Consider the following 22,325-nt stretch of genomic DNA (forward strand, 5'->3'; position numbering starts at 1 on the left):
AGATTCTTAAATACTAATGACCCTGAGAGCTTTTTTTCCTTAATAACAATGATTACGATTAAAATAGTGAATTTTTGCGCTGCAACCCGCACAGCCCGTATTTCCGGGTTCAATGGAGCTATCTGTATCGTTTTGTGAACATTTGGGCGTATGTTTCCGACGCCAGTTTGTTTAAATAGTCCACACTTAATGAGCTCTCATTGGCTTCTAAAAATCACCGCTACGAGAAAGCTCGCGGTTGTGCTACTCCTGGTCAGCCCGGTTTCATCCTAATAATCGGTAAGCGCACGTATGGTCTAATGGTTGGACATTTAGTCTGCTATAAGCCACAAACGCCTGGGATTAATGTGTTGTATATGTCATTTTCCCTTAGTGTGAAGTTTAACCGTGAATCTCATATTCGGAGAAGTGTTTTCACCACAACGTTTTTCAATGATTTTAAAACAGGTACTACAGAATTTAACACTGATCATACATCTATTTCTCGAAGAAAGCGCTTAGAAGTTTAATAAATTCAATAATGTTTGTCTCCTTTAGAGCGCTTCATTTTACCCTATTCTTTGCGACCAGGAGTTTCTTGACTTTTTTTTCGAATCAATCGAAGGTAATCTTCTAACATCATGTATTCTCTATATATTCTGTCTATAACCCTTAGTCCAGATTTGAGTATAGAATTTTAGACCTTTTACTCTTTATAGGATGTTTCATTAATACCCGAAAGTGTAGCCGTCTCTAAGTCACACTTACAGATAAAATCTTAGTGAGAAACACCGGTCAAATTTGAGAATTTTTTTAATTAGTCAAACACGGTGATTTAACACTGATTGATAAGGAGTAAATGAAATAGGATTGCAGGTCATTAGTATGATTTTAGAACATACTCAGACCTTATTACCTTTATAATATAGAGGTTGTGTTCTATTACAACAAACAATAAATTAATTGGTGATACTAAGTAATTAAACTGATCTAAACTCATAGATTCCATTTTGAAGAAAGGATCCTTCATTGAAAAGGGTTCCCCGATGAGAAGCTTCACCGTTATTATTTTCGCCAGATTGAAGCATACTTAAAACATTCGGATTTGTAAGTTCCTTGATAATCCGTTTATACAATTTATTTAGTTTATCTGCTGTTAACTTATGTTATAAACATTCATAGAGAATGGAACTCATTATATCTTATATTGTGTTATTCTAGCGCCTTGAGACCCTCCGGGTGAGTAGCGCGCTATATAAATGCTCTGATTGATTGATTGATTGATCCCCTTTCCAGTTAAACCGCCTTTTCTTCATATCCAACATATACAACTTCCACCTTTGAAAAACTGCAAAAGCAGTACGTATATCAGATAGCAATTCACTGATAGCAATTAACTGATAAAAGTGATCATTGGTCAGCATGTATATCTATAGATGAAACATCGATAAAAAAGCGAGTCTATTAAGAAGTAAGCTTTATAAGTGAGCTTACAATGTCCCATTTCACAATCATAAGGGTTCTTCTTGTTCTTTTTATAAATAATAAAAAATATAATGAGCAATGGAACAAGTAATTTGAAAGTAAAAATAATTTGCCTGTAAGATTCGCATGCTACATGGTTTCCAAGTGACATAAGGAGTTGTTTACTGAAATCTATTTAATTTTAGCTAGTTGTTTTTTGTATGATGAATTTGTAAGATTGAAATATGTTACGATTGTCTAACAAATTGTAAAATCAAGTTACTTATGTCATTTTTAATAATTTTCTGTTATGAGATATTCTGTGGCTACTCCAGAAGAAGGCGCTGGTCGCCGAAACGCGCGTCGAGAAAAACTTTATGCCACCTTTATCCCTCTTCTTTTTACACTGCTTTTCATTCGTTTTTAATTGTGATTTTTAATTTTATTGTGATATCATGTAATGTTGGTTTGATTAATTTGTGGAGTTGATTAATGATACTTGAGAATCAACTCTTTTAATGGTTTTTATCCTTCATGTTAATAAATTTCAAGTCACTAACTTTTTGAATCATTAGTAATCTTCTCTCCTTTGTCACTGTTTCATGAGCACCAAGTACTGAATTGCCTTGGTTGTTATATTTCATAAGATATTAAGGTTTCATCTCCATGGGGGTAGAACTAGTTGACTACCCTGATAATGCAATCTTGTGTTCCAACATCCTCGCACTCATCTGCACTTCTGTATCAGAAAAAGCTCCTGCTGTACCGATAGAGCGGAGGGCGGAGCAAAACCACTCACTTCCGGCGACTAGCGTTCTAGTTTCCTTCAGTACTACCCACTTTAGGAACACAATGGTGTGGACGCGCAGAAGACGCGCCGAGCGGGCATGCCGCTGGTGCAAAAACTCGCAGCTAAGGCAAGCCCGTCTGCGCTCGTCTGCGCCTGGACCGGGCCCAGGGCCCACCTACACCCCTGGTCCGGAGATATGCAAGTAATAAACTGAGAAAGCTTACAAAAGCCAAGACTAGTTGTTGCATCCTGACCCCTAGTGAAGATAGGTCTGTCTGCTCATGTTGTTTTTCGCTCCCACCACAACAGACAATCAGGGCGCTCCACAGGGCCTTGCCCTTCCTCAGAGTAATACATCACTGAAGCACACAGCTATGATTGATGTACACTGCAGCCTTACAAATGTCAGGTCCCTAGATAAGCACAAGTATAAAATTGCAGACATGATATCTAGTCATACCTGGGCTGATGCAGTCTCGGACCTGGACTTTGTAACCTCAACCCCAAAGGAATTACAGTCTTTCAGACTAGACAGGTTGACTAAAGGAGGGGGCGGAGAGGTGGTCATTTTGAGGGAGCACTTTGAAGGCAGTTTTTCCCAACTTCCACCCTTTTCTATGAGGCCCTACATTGTTCCATTGAACTAAGCCCCAGCAAAACCTTTAGAGGCATTTTACTTTATCGCCCTCCTGAAGCAGAAGCGCATTCATTCATAATTTAGATGGACTTCTGTAACCAACTCTGGCCAGTAGCTAGTTTACAATTCTGGGCGATTTTAATGTGTACTTAGAAGACAATGAGGACAAAGAGACTGTTGCCCTGCTAGCGACACTGGGGGCTGTGGGCCTAGCTCAGATGGTTCAAACCCCCACCTATGAGGCAGGACACACGCTTGATGGGTTTTTACCTCTGTGCAAGGACTAATACAAAAAAGAAACTCTCCCATTGACATGGACAGACCATTCATTAATCAAGTTTGATTTATTAGTCCCTAAAGTCCATCTGGGAGGGACAAATAAAAGCTCACTCTCTCACCTACACAGCCTGGAATAAAGTAGATAAAGCTATTCTTCAAACACATCTGGACAGTACACGTCCATTGCTAAATGTCCCCCCAGGGTTAGCTGTCTTTAAATACACAGACTGGCTTAACGAAACAATTGAGGTCTCAGTACCCATTGGAAAACCTCAGGGATTCGTAATTCACCTTCGGCCTCCTGGTTTACCAACGCCCTCCGCAAGGAAAAACCAAAGTGACGTAGACTGGAAATTACGACACATCGGATAGAGATATATAAAACTGTGCTAACCCAATATAAAAATCTACTGATGGCAGAAAAAAAGAACTTTTTCACCAGACAGATTCAGAAAGCTAAAAATACCTCTAAAGAATTGTTTGGAGTAGTAGACAAATTGGCTTCTCTAGCTAAGAACGAAGGAACCAAGTGCAATCAAACCTGCTGTGATAGGATTACAGTAGCCTTCAAAACCAAAGTTATGGAGACCTACAACGCTTTCGAAGTCACGCCAGCTCACAGCCCCACCAAATCATTTATGTACTCCAAACCCTAGAGAAACAATGTTCACTGTTTTTCCCTGACTTCATCTGAGGCAGTAAAAAAATACATAAGAGAAACTAAATCCGGTCTCCATTCGACCCTTGACCTCCTGCATTTCTGAAAGAGATAGCGGAGGTGGTGGGCCCTGAGCTCACAGAAATCTTTAACACTTTCTTCATTTCAGGCAACTTCCCATCCATATGGAAAGACTCCTCCATACTCCCTCTGTTAAAAAAAAACAATCTGGATGTGTCCAACCCGAACAACTACCATCCTATAGCTCGGCTGCCTCTTCCGGCCAAAATAGTTGAAAAAATTATGAACAAACAGCTATCCCAAGACATCCAGGAAAACTATTTGCTTGATCACTCTCAGTTTGGTTTCCGACACGAGCACAGTACCGAAACGGCAATTATCAAGGCCACTAAGGAGACTAGGGTGGTGATGGACAGAGGGGGCACCTGCGGTAACCTGCAACCCAGATGGGACAGTCTTTGGTGGCCGGCGGAGATGGGTGAACCACCAACACCAGCGCAAAAGGCAAAATATCTGGGAGTGTGGATCAATAACAAACTAGCACTCTCATACCAGACAAATGCCATCATCTCTGCCTCCCAGTTTCTGATAAAGAAACTAAAGAAGATCCTACCATACATCCCTATGGATTCAAGAAAGACGGTGGTAACAACACTAATCCAGTCAAAACTGGATTATTGCAATGAGCTCTACCTGGGTATGCAGAAGCAATATCAAAAAAAGCTTCAGACAGTTAAAAATGCAGCTGCTCGACTGTTGGCAAATATCCCTAAGTACGACTCTGTAACCAAGGAGGTTCTCAGACTCCACTGGCTCCCAGTGGAACAACAAATTAAATTCAAATCTCTATGACTAGCATACAAGGCACTGAGCATCACACAACCTCTTTTTCTTAGAAACCTCTTTGCTTGGTATGTACCGTCCAGACAGTTACGTTCCACAGGCGCTATACTCATGAAAGTGCCGAGAATACGGTCCGCAGGTTGGGGCGGCCGAAGTTTCTCCTATGGCACCACAAAAACTGTGGAACACGCTGCCAATCGAGCTCAGGAGTGCAAGCTCCCTCACCATCTTCAGGAAAGGGCTAAAAACCTGGCTATTCCAGAATTAGTCACCTGGCTGGGCTTATTGCGTTCATAGCGCCAAGACACCTCCGGGTATTCACACACTCAATAAGTCTCTTTAACATAAGATAACATAACAATGCCCCCATGGGAGCTGAAGTTCCGGTTGGGTGCAGCCACAAATGAGGGCAAAGCCACCACTGAGGTAGACCCATCCATGTCGTCCGATGGGTAATAGATTTCAAATCCACTAGGTGGCAGATCAGGTGTATCCACCATTTTCCTGGTCTCAAGGGATTTGAAGCCCTCTTGCATGAGGGTAACAAGGAGGTTTAATGGAATTGTTTCAACTCAAGTTTTGCCTTTTTTGTGTAATGAATATTGATCTTAAATGTCACATTAATCAGTTGGTTTTTGACTGTGGTACCCCATTTTGGGAGCATATTTCTTCTCAAACTCTTTCTCTATTGCCTCCTTTTGTATGATGTGTTTCTTACCCGAGGAATGGGAAACTCCACAGGTGTGATGCCGCAGTCCATAAAACAATTAGTTGTAGTTCACTACCTGTCTGCCCGCACAACAGCCGTACGAAACTGCAGCACCGCACCAGCTAATATTGTACCCAAACAATGCGTCGTGCTACTTCCTCCAGTGGGTTTTTCAGGACTACCTTCTATGGCCACGACAACTCCCAGCTGTTCGTTGCCATAATGAAGAAGGAGAACGTACCTCAGCCGGCCCTGCTGCCCCAGCGTATTCACCACAGAGCCGTGCTGGGGGTGCTGGCTGAGAACGACCAGCACAGACGCTCATTTTTCCAGGGTGCTCCTTCAGTTGCCTTTTTACCAGGGGCTGAGAAAGCAGTCCCTCTCCCTGGGAAGAACCTTCCTACATGTGTGCCCACCAAACAGGGTTTCTCCATCTTTGTGGATGAGCCAAGAGATGCAAAGAACAAATCGCTTCCAGGTTGAAAATGTGGAGCCCACTAAACCACCTCTGGATCTAAATGCAGTGAAAAATGACTTTAATCTGGTTCTTGATCTCAATACAGGGTCTCCTATGATGGTAGACACGTCTTTCCAGTCCCAAGTGGTAGATGATTCTGACGAATTAATAGAAGATCACTCTGAATCTGGTACTGATTTATTGGTTTCTGAAGAGTATTCATCAATATCTTCGTGAAGCAGAGATGAGGCATCGTCCGAAAGCCTTCTACATGCGAAAGCAGCCAGATATCACAGCAGGAATGCGCTCCTTCTTGATTGACTGGCTGGTTGAAGTTGGCGAGGAGTATAAACTTCGAGCAGAGACACTGTACCTGGCTGTCAATTTCCTGGACCGCTTTTTGTCCTGTATGCCCGTCCTTAGAGGAAAGCTACAGCTTGTGGAAACTGCTGCTATTCTTCTTGCTTCGAAATATGAAGAGATTTATCCTCCTGAAGTGGATGGATTTGTTTACATAACCGATGACACTTACACCAAGAAACAGCTGCTGCGAATAGAACACTTGCTCCTTAAAGTTCTGGCTTTTGACCTAACTGTGCCTACCATTAACCAGTTCCTTCTTCAGTACTTGTAAAGACATGGAGTTTGTGTCAAAGCTGAGAATTTTGCCAGGTATGTAGCTGAACTGAGTCTGCTAGATGCAGAGCCATTTTTGAAGTATCTTCCGTCATTGGTGGCGGCAGCTGCATATTGTCTAGCGAACTATACCATGAATAAGGTATTTTGGCCTGAGAATCTGGTTTCCTTCACAGGTTATTCACTGATTGAGATAGTGCCTTGCCTGAGTGATCTACACCGAGCATGCCTTAGAGCACCCAATCTTCCTCAGCAAGCAATACAGGAGAAATACAAGAACTCCAAGTACCGAAGGGTCGCGCTTGTAGAACCTCCATCAGTCCTGCCTTTAAAATAACCCGAAATCAAGAGATCGCCCTTCTAACAGTATTCTTCAATGCACTGAAAGCACATACAGCGCTTACCTCCTGATCAACCGACTTGATCTAAAGGGCACTGCAGGTCAAGTGTCCCTATCCTGCTGCATAATTTTTTTTAAATGGATTTTAACTATTTATGCCATGTGGAACTTTTTTTAATCGAAAATGTGAATTAAGGAGTCTTCTTTTGCCACCTGGAGCGGTCTTTCAGATTTCACAATCATTCTCTTAAAGGAGGACTAGTTATAGCGAATATGAACTCTAACCATTTCATACATGTTAAATGCATTACATCAGTGTAAAATGTACAAGGTACCAAGTATTTTAAATAAACAATTAGTAAGTGATGGCTTACATTACATTTATGTGTACAAATCCATTAATTATTTCCTGTCATCATTTGCCCAGATGTTTGTTGGTAAGTAAAGACACATTTAATTTCCACAGTGCTTTACATTTGGTATTGATGTTATAAACAAACTCTGTCAATTCCTGGGGCATTGCTAGAGATAAGAATATTTTCTGTATGTACAGCTTAAATGAGTAAATTACTGCAGTACTGTGTTTGTCTGCCTTAGTTTCCCTATAGATTTTTTCAAAGCACCTTTTACATCCTTGTTTCTCAAACTGTAAAGAACTGGATTCAACAGTGGAATGACAATCATATACATTACAGCAAATATCTTGTCTTTGTCCAAGGAATAGCTTGAGGTCGGTCTCAAATAAACACCAAGCTCAGTTCCATAGAACAAAAAAACTGCAGTCAGATGAGAGGAACATGTGGAGAACAACTTCTGTCTCCCTGTGTTGGATGGAATTTTCATGATATTTAAAATGATTAGCACATAGGAAGTTATTGTTAAGATGAAAGGACCAAGTCCCGCTACAATACCTCCTCCGAAAGTTGCTATATTTATGAAATATGTGTCTGTACAAGATAGTTTCAGAAGAGCAGTGAGATCACAAAAGAAATGATTGATTTCATTAGATGCACAGAAGGATAAATTTGATATCATAAAAACATGTGGTATAGTGTCAAGACAGCCTATTGTCCAGGATGTTACAGTCAATGAAATCATGGCTCTTTTATTCATTATAGATGCATAGCGTAGGGGGTTACAAATTGCAAGGTACCTGTCATAGACCATGACCGACAGCAAGTAAAACTCTGTGCTGATGAAGGAAATGCAAAAATAGAATTGAAGAATGCATGCAGAGAAAGTGATGGATTTGTCAGATTCCTTGGCTTTCAGGCAGACCGCCAGCAGTTTTGGGATGATGACCGTTATCAAACCAATATCTAGGAAAGATAAGTTCATGAGAAAATAATACATGGGCTTTTGAAGATGTTTGTCAGTAGTGTGGCTCACTAGTTAGAGGCGGCAGACCCGAGAGCAGAGGACGGCCTGGGACCAGGGTTCGATTCCCGGCGCGGCAGGTTTCTGGACCAGGGTCAGCGGACTCGATAATTCTCTCGCCTCGGTGCCCACTCTGATCAGCGATCACACTCGGCAACTCTGGGCATTAGCTTGCCTCATCTTCACTAACGGCCCCACCAGACCGCCGGGGATGCCTGGTCTCACCCTGGAGATACCCATTAAGGGACCATCTCTCTGTGAAGCCAGGAAGGGTTTCGCAGCGGTCGAAGCGCCTTGGGACCCTACGGGTAAGTAGTGCGCTATATAAATGCCTATACATTTACATTTACAGTCAATGCATATTAATGTAATAATGACAAGGTTTCCCAGAAGAGTAAATAAATACATGAGTAAGAAGAGAATGAAAATTGGAACTTGAAGCTGAGGATTTTGCGATAATCCCAAAATTAAAAATTCACTCAAGCGAGTCTGATTCACCTTTTCCATAATTTCGGTGATTTGTGCTGTTGTTCAATGAATAAAGGAAGATCTGGGGGAAAATGGAAACATAAGATTATGAAAAGCAAAATATATTGTAGCTGAATGAAAAAGCATTGATCTGGATAAGTTGTTGCTATTGCTTTGTAGTGTATTAAAAAAATAAAGACCTGAGTTGCAACTAGTAACTTCAGCCCAAGGATGATAGCTGTGTTACCACCAATTACTGTCCAGGTAGTAGCCAAATATTGAGAGAGAGTGGGTGATCACCCCTTCCCAGGTTGTCATTAATACCGTTTCCAGCCCTGGACCTTTGTGCGATAGCCTAATGCATTCTGGATGTTGTAGTCATGTTTTGATTTCATTTGACCAATTAGCATCCTAAATGAGTGATTTGTTGATTAAAAGTTCAGGAACTGCAACATTGTCCTTAATGGCCTGGAGTCAGGAGGATCAAACCCAAATGGGGACTGAGGGGAGTATCATGGAGCTGGTACAGGCCCAGTGCTTTATTTGAGATGGCGTTTTCTGGTGCTAAGCACTGTCACTTGATTGTCGGCACTGACATTTATGACAATCTGCAACATGGTGGCAGTGTTTGTCCAATTTAGAGAGGAGCATAACAAAAGTTGTTTATTATTTCAATATATATTAAAAAAGACTAATACCTGTTGCCAAAGCCATTCTTATGAAGCTGGGCGCCTGGATCAGTCAGAATTGTCACACTTGTAGGATTGTGATGGTTAGCAGCTGGGTTGACAATGTAATTGGCAGCACTGACTACGGCAATGGGTGGTGCAAGTGGAAGTGGCCTCCTGACGAGGACCCGGGCACTTATTTATTTTGCACATTAAACACTGTGCAGGCATGATGGAAAGGATAGTCTTCGACTAAGCAGCATGTTTATTGAGCTCATCAGGGTGGCTTGTGCATTTCAACATGACTATCTGCTTCTATTGTGGCTTTGAATTTAGTTTACTTGATTGATTTTTCAAGCAGGATGTGTATACAGCCGTGCAGACTCACAGGAGGCGGGCATGGGCGTCCGCAGACATTTTTCCAGGGGGCGGGGGGCAAATTGTTAATGTCATCACCATCCTCCGACATGATGTGTGCCAGGTGGGGCACACGAAACACTGAGGCGCAGAACTAGGATAGACTCGATTAAATGCCAGGAATCCAGGACATGTGACTGACCCTGCCATGGGCCAACAAACACCACCTGTAGGGAAAACGCTAAACTTTCTGCCAAGGTGCTTTATCTCTGTCTGCTAGGTGTGCAGACTTCTGGGTCCTCGATCCAACACCAATCAAGGCTGTCTTCAGCACGATTCGATTTTTATCAGAATACTTTAAAACAGCCTATGATTAAAGCACCAGATTAAATATACTGTATTATTTGTAGCACACATATTTACCAATACTGGCTTCTTGGTGCTAGAATTCATGATAAATTTTATCCAAAGTTAAAGCACACCGTCAAAGTTAGTAATAAATAATGTAGCAATCACACGCGCTAGTGATTTGACAGTGGGTGCTCCCTTTACTAGAATTCCCCGGGCATTGCTAAATTTTACACTAAATCAATTAATTTATACAAAATAAAATGTATAGGTCCAAATGATAGCTATAAGAAACTTAGAGTCCCTCTACTTGTAGTCAATGTCAAACTGACATCGTGCACACGTTTAGGGATACAATAATGGCCAGCTCCCTTATGCGGAAGCCCGGCACCGTAAATGTGTGGCACATGCGGCGCCCTCAGCTGCGCCACATCACAGGTCCAGGGATGCTGAGTCTTACACAGTGGTCGAAGTGGGGGAAAAAAAAGTAAGGGAACAGTGGGCGGAGAATCAGAGGGCGGGAATAACCCAAGGATTGTATCTGTGGGTGGAGCCAGAGGTGTGGCTAGAAGGCGCAGACATCCCAGTTTTTAGTATTTGTTTGGCATTTCACTGCCCAGTTTAATCAACCAATGGATACACATGATTATTTAAGGTTATAATGAGTTATTGACATTAAAATATATTTACAAAGTGGGATATGCTTCTAATCACAGAATGCACCAAATATGATAAAATGTGGACACACAAGCCATTTGTCTCTGAGCCTGGAGTTTCTGTCGTCAGCACTTCACCCTTTTTCAACAACAGCAGTTCAAACATGAATGGCAAAATATCCTAGTTTGAAAATGTTTTCCCTAAAATTATCGCTCGGCCATATTTGCCTCATAATGCAAGATCTGCTGCATGATCTGACCATTTAAACTAATAAATTGTTTGTAGCTCAAACATATCAAAAGTTAATATAAAATGTGACTTGTGTTGCTGCGGAGTGGATGGCCTGTTGTAAAGGTTGACTGGTCACCTTTCTCACTGCTGCATTTGTATGTTACACTGGTACTAATAAGGCAAAATCTTTCCAGAGACTGTTAGCATGTGTACACACGTCAAAATAATAAAATATCTGAAAATATACTGCATTACGCTGCAGCCTTTTTTAAATGCATAATTTAGTCAACACTACGGCATAATGTTGTCATCCTTTGCTGCATACTTATTTCCAGCATGTTAAAAATGCTTGTGAATGAAATGTAAATGTAAATGTACAGGAATTTATATAGCGCAAATCACCAAGCGGTTTCTAAGCGCTTGCTTAGGGAACCCGTCCTGGTATTCCCCTGTGAGATAACCCCGGCAGGGTATCCGCAAGGTGAAAGCCAGGCATCCCGCCGCAAAGGGCCGTTGTGGAGATTAAGCAAGCTATTGCCCAGAGTTGCAGAGTGTGAACCCGTGAATCAAGTAGGCACCGGAGCGAGAATTGTCGAGTCCATGGACATTTTAGGGCTCAAGACCCCGCCGAGCCGGGAATTGAACCCTGGTCCCGGGCTGACCTCTGCTTCCAGGTCTGCCTCCTCTAACCAGTGAGCCACACTTCTCCACAAGCAGGGAGACTGTGAAGTTTGCGAACTTAGTTTGATGTGTGCAAATCCTGCATTGCCAATCCATGGTGAATTGCAGCTACTGCTGCTGAAGCAAGGCCAATGGAGTTACCTTTGGGTGAGGCAGACTGGTCTCAAGGGCAGGGCCAGCCATAGCACTGGCGGTGTCCTGTGCATTAATGTTTGTTAGTGCCCCCCAATGACCACCTCTGCCATGGATTCCCTCACTACCACCCTTTAACTGTGCCCCCCAAGTCTCCATAACCACTCTCTCTCAGATGCATTTAATTTGATTTACAGCGCCACTCATACCATTGTAGGGTGTCAGAGCACTTTACATCACACACATTACACAGAGACAATCAATATGTGTGTAAATCACTGTATAGAAAATGTTACATAATACTAAGGACTACAAGGTGTAGGAGTCACATGACAACCATACTAGTAGCCCGTATAGTTTTGTAGTGATTGGTCTGGAGAAACACAATACCCGGAATTTAAAACGTAATACCATAGTTCTCCTTAATAATCAGAATTGATTTCTGTCAAAAAGAACACTTTTTGGGACATTAGGATAATCAAAGACTGGGGGATAGGGGGTGGGGGGAACATAACGCTCAAATTTAGACCTTGCTGTTTGTATGCAGCTCTTAGATGACAGTTAATAGCTCACTGTTCAAAGTTAGGATTTTACCTTATAAACTGCAAGTAACAAAAGGATCTCCGACAAAAGCAGTAGATCACTGACCTATTTACATTATGCGCACTTTGTGATCTGCATGGCGCATTTTCTTTGCAGCCGGTACATTAACCCTCTGAGCTACCTTTCCATGAGTCAAAACTTGCACTAGACAAAATTCTGATCTCTCTCTAGGAACAACATTAATCACCGGAGTCATCATGACATTCTTATTGTTGCCAAAAATTGCTGGAAGCCAGGAAGGAGGCAGCAAGTGTTTTTAAAACCATAATATACTTGCAAACATGATGCCTTCACCTAAAGTCGTTTTTAGAGAACAAGGAAACCCAAAAAGGGGCCTTTGGACCATGGGTCATATGTTTATTAAAAGGAACAAGGGTCCTAAGGAGTCGCAATATAGAAGTAGATGAAAATATAGACCACATTAAGTACTATATTTTAGCTTCCAAGCCCAGCCGGGCGAGGAATTTTTATTTTTAGAGATACCAAGAGATTAGTTGACCTGGAAGAGGTCACATAGAACATTTAGATAGGGCACAATACTGTACCTATCCCAAGAACATAGAAAAACCATGGAATAAGGAAAAAGGTAAGTAAAGAGAAAAGCTTAACAGGCAAAAAAGGAATTTCTTTGGAGCCACTATTGGCTTGCGAATTAAATGATTAATTCCGCAAGTCTCAACATACAGTGTATACAGATTAATATATGCAATAAGTTCCATGCAACACTGTTTTAAAGCGTCAACGTTTCGATCCCCAAGGCTCCTAATGAGGCGGGATCATCATCAGGACTGTTTTAAATCACTGCCTGTTTAAATTACGAATGCCTGTGAAAGTGAAAAAAGGGGGGAAAAAATGGAGAAACAACATAAGGCATCCGCCTGAGATCATAGAATTAAAAAACATTCAGCAAGGTCCATGTGTAACTAAAGGACACTCTTAATCACATCTCATAGTAAACTATTTATCTGAAATAGCGGTGACTGGTGATGTCATATAGGTGACAAGGTGCTTCATCGTGGTTCCTTATGCATGCGTGCATTTTCAAAGTAACTCAGTGAAAAAATGACGCAGTGACTTAATGATTGTTGGTGATTCTATTGTAGTCTGTTTGCTAGTGCATATAAAATTGGCCGGTGAGATGTCTGTGACTCAGATTAGTCAAAGAACAAGCTTTCTGATAATTGGGTGCTCGTGACGGTGATAGACCAGTGTGATTAAGAATAAATTGCCGCAATATGATGAGCGACTTTGGGAGGATTGCGTTTGGCGTGGGTGAGGTGGGGTGGTGGTGAACGTTGGTGAGAGAGGTACTGACCTGCCAAGTCAGTGAGAGGCTTGGTTGGACGTTGGACTGCAGTTGGGCAGTTTACCGATCATTCTGAAAACTAAGGGAGAACAAGTGCTCATGAGAATGGCGCTTGCTCCGATCTTGTTATTTAATGTTAGTGCCGCACCTGGGGGTAGTTACCTTCACAGACCAGGGTTGTGAGGTCATGATTCCTCCTTCGTGGGGGGTTGAGTTTACTCCTTGGATTTTAACGTGAATAACGGGTTAGGGTGGGCTCTTACCTTGCTTCATAATGAAAGCGGCAGTGGGTGGGAGGCAGGGATACGAGGGTCTTCTCCCTTTTAAATTGTCGGAGTGAATTAGCTCCTTAAATTTGGTCCGCAAGCTCGATGCTGAATAATGAAAATAATTGACAATACAGGGCAGCTCCTTCAGAGTTAGGGCTTGTCTGCTGGGGCGGACTGGGGAAATTGCTTACCTTTCTTCACAATGGAAGCGGCGGTGGGTGGGGGGAGGAAACACAATGGTCTTCTCTCTCTGCTGTGACAGCGCGAGTCCGCTGTTCGCATGTGTCTCGTTGTTTGGTCGTTAAGGCTGGTGAAGTGCCGAAACTGAAGGAGGACTAGGCACACCTCCCTTGTATTTGGCGGCCATGATGGAGTGGTGGAATAGACTAAAAGGAGCTGTGCAATCAGGTTGTGTTGCAACGGCCATAATGGGTTGGGCAGCGATATTTTGGGCCAAGTGCGACTTTTTAACCATAGGCCAATGATTATCTAGAATCGTGAATCCTGTGGTGGTTTAACGTGCAGTTATGTGCTCATAATCATGAGAAGTGAGGGCCTTTAGTGCTCTGCAATCATACACATAAGATTATGAAACAATTAAAACAATACTGATTTTTGGCCATGGTAGTGGTAAACCATTCAAAATCAATAGGTTCCAAATCATTTTCTATTTTCTTTGAACCTTAAGGCTTGTATGGTTAACGGAGAGAATATGTACAAGTATATTTATGTTAGTTGTAATGAATCGCAATAACATTGAATGAGCATAACTGCTAAAAAGAAGTCCATGGAAATCTAGAGTAGCGAAGTCCAATCCTCAGTCCGGTTCAGTCCGTTTTGAATCGAGTCCAGCAGTATTATGCACTTCAATTCCTCTTTGTTAAGGAGGCTGGACATGCTGCCCCCTCTTTGGGGAAGTTTCAATGCCTTTAGTACAGTCCACCGAATGTCGTCTTCATCATGATTTGCCTCCATGAAATGTTCGACCAGTGGGGCATTCGCTGTCCTGCACCTGATGCGGCTCCTATGCTGGCAAACACGGGTCTTAATCTTTTGAGAAGTTTGACCCACATAGTTTTTGTTGCATGGACATTGGACAAGATAAATTACATTGCTTGTGTTACAATCTGTGAGAGTGTTTCATTTAAAAGTGACATTATTGAACACAAACGTTTTAACTTCAATGGTCAAATTACATACTGTGCATCCACCACATTTGACATGTCCAACTATGGGGGACAGACCCCATGCTGCCTCAAGTGTAGAAGAGTGGTTAGGACTGGGGAGTGCTGCGCGGACCAGATGGTCTTTTAGATTCTTACTTTTTTTGAAAGCGAAAAGGGGTCGCTCGATATCTAAAATACCTGCATTAATCACCGGCCAGTGTTTTAGAATCATTTTTCTCAGATTGTTAGAGATGGGAGAAAAAGTTGTAACACATGCTATTCTGTCCATGTTTTTCTTTGGGTTTGGGACAAGCAGTGTTTCAGGTGGGCGATACCAGGCCCTTTTCAGGGCGTTTTTTACAATTTTCTTTGGGTATCCCTATCTTTGAGTATTTTCACCTAAAGTCAGCACCCGGTGCGGTCACACTGGTTGCACCGCCCTAGAGCTGGCCCTTCTCAAGGATCCTGTGACCTCAGTGACTGTTGTTCGAGGTTGTGCTGCGTCATAGGCCTGCCCGCAAGACTGGAGGTGAACTTCAGTATGGATAGTGGTGGACAAGCCTTGAAGGTTAACCTACACTTGTCATGCTAAGGTCCACCTGCAGGTGCGAAGACACCAGGACTTCTAAGGTGTTGCGAAGCCTTCTAAGGTCTAGCATGTGATTGTGCTCTCGCAGGAGAGTGGTCTGGTGGGCTGATTATTAAGGCTGAACCTGGTTCCCAGTTCCAAATTCAGCAGCTCTGACCATATTGCCACATCCTCTTCCCCACTGAACACCGTACTTCCTAACTGAGAAAAACTCCCACTGTTTTCAACTACAACCCAATTGTTGCCCGCTAAAATGCCTGGATGCGCAATTTAAATTACGCACTAGACAAGAGCAATATGCGGCATACAAAAAAAAAAGAAACAACATCCTGGAAGAAGCAAACACTTATAGGGAATGCAAAATTTAGCAAACCATGGGAAATGTAAGCAGGAACAACATGGTTACCTTAATGCTTTTACACTCACTATTCAGAAATCAGTGAGTGCTTTTGCCTGAAAAGTTAAGGGCACGACTACAGGGCTCTGAATGGACCCATTTCAATGGCCATTGCTTATATCCTTCCAAAACGTAAGCAGTATGGTAAAAAGACCACATCCCTGGACGCAGAGCCGAAGCACACATTTTGTTTTCCAATCCACACATTTTGGTACCTCCAGGATTGGTGCACTAGTTCCAAGTCCAGGGAAAACAAAGACAAGAAAACAAAAATAGCGCTTCACTGACACACTCTGTAAAAGTGGGGCTAATGTGTTTCAGTGTGAATAAAATCAGTTTGGCCAGTTTGCGACCACTCTGTCTTACTTTATTTAGTTATTTATCTATTTTTCATATTTTTTGAATTGTATTCCCAATGCTGCACTTTGGAATTAAAATGTCAGAAAAATACTACATTTCCAGAAAAAGCATCTTTTTTTTTTGGATCCATTTCACAGGGAAGCAAATAAAAGAAAGGAGAGAATAGAGAGTGACAACACCGTCTTGAAGTCACGGTTTTCATGGGCGTCTGCAGGGGGGCAAGGAGGGTTGCTCCGGGGGGGGCAAGCGCCCCTCCTTGCCCCCCCCTGCGGACGCCCATGGAGGCGGGCCCAGTGCGTGGTCACATCTGTTGTGTCATGTTCACTCTTACATTTTGTGTCTGGAACTGTTCAAGTCACAGTCAGCCTTATTTTGTCCTTACAATTGCTTTTCACATATACTTTCTCTGACAATTATGTACATGCTTGGTTAATTGCAGTTTTGTACTCAATATCATGTACGTTGCACATGTATTTATATGTGATCGTTTTCATGCCTGCAACAATTTCACTCCATTATTTAAGCTCAGATCTTCCAACTCACATGGTGCCACTATCTGTCACAATATATTGACGTGTTTCCAGCTAATTGTTTCGCAGCCGTGTCCATTACGGGTGTGAAACATCCCGAGGATATCGGTCGTAGCCTCAGAAGCTTTTTGGGGGTGTTAAAAGGGGAAGGTAGTGAATTAAAGTGCTTCAGACTGTGCTCAGCTCTTTGCTTCACCCCATGTGAGAAACTAGCTTAGTAAATGGTGCTCACTTATGTAAGTGTAGCACCCTGCACTATTCCAGACAACTCTTATGGTGATTTTAGGGGTCTTAGACAAGCTTAGAAAGTTCTCTAAGTGGTAGTTGTAGAGAACAGCCTTCAGGCTTAGTCAAGAAGGAGTGTAAAGCAGCTTGCTTTACCAAACCTTAATCTTAAGGGTATGGGTTAAGTGAAAAAGAACCACACAGTGTATTTATAAAAATATATATTTATTTTAAGACACTAACACATAACAATATTTCCTACCCGGAGATATAACACAATGCACATAATACTTTGCATATAAAACAGGTAAGTAGCACAAATACACAGTGGTTGCCTGGGGGAGACCAACCATATACAAAATGGGGGAATACGAACCATGACTCAAGATAAGAGTAGACCCATAAAACGTAAAGAGCCGGGGACTCAAGGGCCCACCCAGGTGAGTATCTAGAAACCTCACAGAGGTTGTGTGCAGAGTGGGAACTCCACCGCGCACTCATTTAAATTCAATGGGTAATTTGCAGTTGCAATTTTAAAGAACAAGACCCTTCCCAATGGACCCTGAAGAACCCCAGTGGAAGACAGAAGGTTGGAGAGTCATCCCACCTGTGGATACCATTGGAAACAGGATACCAACACCAGGGAAGCCGGTGCATAGGTGTGAAGTGAGGTCGCAAACCACAGTCAAACCCAAAGGAGGACTTCGGGAACATGCTGCTAAAAAATACGGTGAAAATGTCTGGAGGAACCCAAAGGTGGATTCAAGTTGAGAAGTACCTGCAAGTGGAGTGGACAGAGGCTATGCCACTCAGGAGTGACCAGGAGGTACAAAAGACGAATACCCACAGATGTCAGGAGATGCAGGAGAGTTGACGATGAACTTGGAGCTGCAGCTGTGTGGACCAGACAATGCTGAGGAGGACTGGAAGCCATTCACAAGCTTCCTCGTGCCACATATTGAGAGCTGAGGGCTCGGTGTCCATTGGGAGCACCAACATGCCTTGGCAACTGCAAACAACATGGTAGCCAAAAAAAGTGCAGTGTTGAAACCAGCAAGGTCCAAATGACTCACCAAGAGTAGGGGAGTTGGAGTAGGCCGTCAACAATCAGGGAGCCCACTGGAGTCAAGAAAGACCCTGAAGAGGACCCACAGGCTGCAGACACAGGAGTTGCAAGAGGAATTCGAGCAGCTCACCAAAGATGCAGGACCACTGTGCAAAGGATGTGGTGAGAAGAAAGATCTTGGCTTCAGGAGATGCTTTAGGTTGGAGCTTCTTGGAGCCCAAAGATCCCTGTTGAGTGAGAGCAGTAATTCCTACTCCGCATGCGTTCCCTTCAGCAAAATAATTTTAGTTTAATATGTTTAAATTAATAATAGAAACATGGAATATTGAGTTAGTAGCGCTGTAGCATTGGTTCTTATGTTCTATGTTTAAAATAAATATATACAATTACATTGCATTAATATTAACATTAATATTAATATAAAACCTTTTTTTATTGTTTCTGTACTTTGCCGTAGGGAGACTACATTTTCAGTGTGGAGACCTCCTTATGGTAAGTTAGGGGGAAAAATAAAAACGTTTTTTAAATTTGGAAAAGTTAATTCAATTTTTTTTATGTTAATGTAAATTAATTCTATTTGAATGTAGAGCAAAAGGAAAACACTATTGACTTTGAAATAGATATTTGATTAAAAGTTTAAATTACAAAAAATATTCCCACTTAAGGTAACAAAACATATTTTTATAATGCATTAACAAGTGTTAACGGTCATGTCGGAGAGTAGTAATGTAACTTGAGTTAAATTTCAATCAAATCTTTCCTCTCACAATATTCAGGAAGTAGAGCAGGAGCTCCGTGCCCAAGGTATTGATTTTTTTGTGGTTCAGTTAGAAGATGTTGTAAGGGCCTGCTTGTTGATCTCAAGCATCGGTCTTAACTTGCCACAGAGGATTTGCTGCAAACCAAATGGAATTTCCTCATCCGGAATTTTCTCTTTCCAAACACAATAAGCAAAATAACAAAGGAGTTTAAGATAACTTGGGGAGGGTGATTATGGTATCTGTACCTATCTCACAATGCTGCTTTGGGCTCACCAACCTTTTCTGCTTTTCAACAAATCCCCACAAGAATTCGGAGCGGTTCATGTCTTATGAGTGATTGTTATTAGGACAAAGGGCAACGCACGTGAACCAAGCACCTCTTGTGAAAACTCTTTTTTATAAAAAATTTATTGAGCTGAGTAAACAAAGAAAAAAAAATATTAAGAAGGAATACTGATACAGACAACCAAATTTGTACTTCTGCAATCATTACCATTAGAAAATATTCTCCCAACAGACATTATGACATTATCAAAACTATCGCAATGGACCGCACACCGCTAGCCCCTCCTCCGGATCGCCCCTAGGGACTTTGGTACATGGAGTTCTTGAGTGGTTCACCCCAGTGGGTGCAAGTAGGTTCTTGTTGAACTGATGATCTCTAGACCCGATACATGTCCCAGGTTTTTGGATATCGCCCGAGACATGGCTCGTGTTTTGGGATAACTTCCCTCATCAGTAGAGAAAATAATTAGGGGTGGAAGAGAAGGCCGCCAAGCAACCGTCAAAGGACGCGATGCCCGAACCGGCACGCAGGTGCGTCGTCCAGGAGCTCGTCAGCTCAATGCTCAAGGGAGCCAATTTGTAGAAACAATCGCAATGGACCGCACACCGCTAGCCCCTCCTCCGGATCGCCCCTAGGGACTTTGGTACATGGAGTTCTTGAGTGGTTCACCCCAGTGGGTTCAAGTAGGTACTTGTTGAACTGATGATCTCTAGACCCGATACATGTCCCGGGTTTTTGGATATCGCCCGAGACATGGCTCGGGTTTCGGGATAACTTCCCTCATCAGTAGAGAAAATAGTTAGGGGAGACGCACCTGTGTGCCTGAGAGGCAACGAAGCCTGTGATGGTTGTTTGGTGGCCTTTTCTGCCACCCCAGAACTTTTCTCTACTGATGAGGGATACCATCCCGAAACACGAGCAATGTCTCGTGTCTAGAGATACTGGAAATATCAAGTACTTACTTGCACCAACCTTGGTGAAACACTCACAAACTTTTTCCCAACTCTTCAAGTCATACGCACTGCATATACCAAAATGCAGAGGGGCGATCCGGCGGAGAGCCTAGCAGTGTCCTCCCATTGTTTATTCACGTTATCAAAAATAATTCTTAGATAGTAAAGTGCAGGTGCTAAAGTGCCGATTCTCCCAAACTTCCTCTCCACTAAATTGTCCATATATACTTTACAATACATTAATCTAGTACATTGACTTATCTTTTATCCAGTACTTTTCCAAATTGCATATGTGCTTAGCTACATTACTGTAGAGTCAGCTGGGTGTATTTACCCTTGGAGATATTTTTCCATCTGATCCAAATACTTCCATACTGAGATAAATCTTTTACTTGCTCCAATACTTTTTGCATAAGCTTCTTATTTTTTTACTGAACTCATTTTTATATACCATTCTAAAAAGGCCGGTACTTTGGTTGTTATCCAATTCTGGAGGATCAATGAGAGTGCCACCAAGGAAGAAACTGCTAAAAACATTTCCCCCCTCTGGTTAGTGACTGGGGTTTAGCTCTGTTTTAATAAACAGAAAAGTGCTAACTCAGGCTCGGGTTCTACCCTTCTCAACAGGCAACGGCTATGTTCGACACACATATTTTAACCAAGCACCTCTCATGAAACATCCATGGCTACAAGAATTTTCTGAATTTATTTAACTCCAGTCTGAATGATAATTTTTTCAGTGTTTATCTTGCAGGAAACTTGGTCAGGGGAACAAACTCACTGTAACTGATATCTGTTGTGCCAAAAGCACCCACCCTAACCTTCACAGAGGGGTATCCATAATCTTTCAAAACAAACTAAAAGGACAATTTACTACCATAAAAGTTCCCCGAAATGAAAGTCTGCTCTTCTATCTTGAGCTCTCTGCCACCTTCCCCTTTTCAGGAATATTGATGTATTGCCCCCCAGGTCCCGATTCAGAATTTAGCCAAGCTCTCCCAGAGTTATTAGCTCAACTTAGCCTACAGAAGTCCAATTCCACATTACTGGTTGATCTTAATCTACATTTTAACAATAATACAATATCAGTAAAAGCATAAAAAAACCTTATTAATGATATGGCAGCCATCCACAAATGGGGCCACCTACTGGATCCTATTTTCTGTAATATCACTGAGCTCACTGCGGATGCTCCTATCCTAATATATTGGATGGACCACCACTTAGTGCCCTTTTCCTTGCACACAACCATGCATAAATGATAAATTGCCCCTCCCCGCTAAGCAAGTCAATTCTGGTCGAAACTAGGTACCATTTGTTGTGAAAAGCTTCCTAGTGGAATCAATCCCTAGTTTGGAAGGGGAAATTGGATAAAGATAAAATGAGTTTGAGGACTGGCTCGGAAGCTCCCTGGATTTCCTTCTCCCTATGAAGCCCCGGGGGCCAAGTCGTCTGGTAGAATGCACCCTGTGGTTCTCAGCAAATCCAATGCAACTAAAAAAGGAAGCAAAACAAATGTATAGTGTGGAGAAAAACATATAAGTTGCCTAGCAAGACGTTATACAAGGAATCAATGACAAAATACCAATGCTCGTTTACAGAAGCAAGAATCTCTTACTCAGTCCCAAAATAGAAAATGTCCTCCAATTTTTCGAAGAATTATTCAAACTAGTAAATAGTCTTATCAGTGGCAGCTGGTGACATTTGAAAGTGGTGAGGCGTAAAGTTATTGTGGTGTTGCACTGAGGCAAGCAAGCGTAGCGAGCGAGCCCGAACAACCTACAGGGGGGTCAGGGGGTTTTACACCTGAGAAAATTTTGAAAAAAGAGTAGATAAATGGAGCATTTTCAAGCAAATTTGATGAAGCAAGAAGGTTGATAAAGCACATGCGAAAGCATTATGTCATCAATAGTAGAGATTTCATATGATAATGATGTAGGTAGCCGCTTGTTTAGAATAATCATGTGAGGTGTCAACCCTCACCACAGTGTGGTCTCCCTCAGGCTGGATTCTCCTGCATTCAACAAAGAAAATAACTCTAAAACAATCAGTGCACCGAAAGTCTGGAACCCAATTCCACCA

General features: G+C 42.2%; 1 protein-coding gene and 1 pseudogene across 1 annotated transcript; one reads left to right on the top strand and one right to left on the bottom strand.

Annotated features, from left to right (window-relative positions):
• Positions 1-5,521: 5,521 nt before the first annotated feature.
• Positions 5,522-6,990, top strand: LOC147700580 (cyclin-A1 pseudogene; annotated as a pseudogene).
• Positions 6,991-7,380: 390 nt separating this feature from the next.
• On the bottom strand, positions 7,381-8,697 carry LOC147700581 (olfactory receptor 5AR1-like). The gene is made up of 2 exons (XM_086929133.1): positions 8,541-8,697; positions 7,381-8,201 (listed from the first exon to the last, which is right to left on the bottom strand). Exons 1-2 carry the CDS (start codon positions 8,695-8,697, stop codon positions 7,381-7,383), a joined length of 978 nt encoding a protein of 325 aa, XP_086785259.1.
• Positions 8,698-22,325: the final 13,628 nt, after the last annotated feature.

Source organism: Lissotriton vulgaris, chromosome 7, assembly GCF_964263255.1.
Source record: "Lissotriton vulgaris chromosome 7, aLisVul1.2, whole genome shotgun sequence".
Lineage (NCBI taxonomy): Eukaryota > Metazoa > Chordata > Amphibia > Caudata > Salamandridae > Lissotriton > Lissotriton vulgaris.

Coding starts and splice junctions, on each gene's coding strand:
- LOC147700581 (XM_086929133.1), bottom strand. CDS start 8,697: ATGGAAAAGGTGAATCAGACTCGCTTGAGTGAATTTTTAATTTTGGGA. Junction 8,202..8,540: donor TACATTAATATGCATTGACT/GTAAATGTAAAT, acceptor GCCTCTAACTAG/TGAGCCACACTACTGACAAA.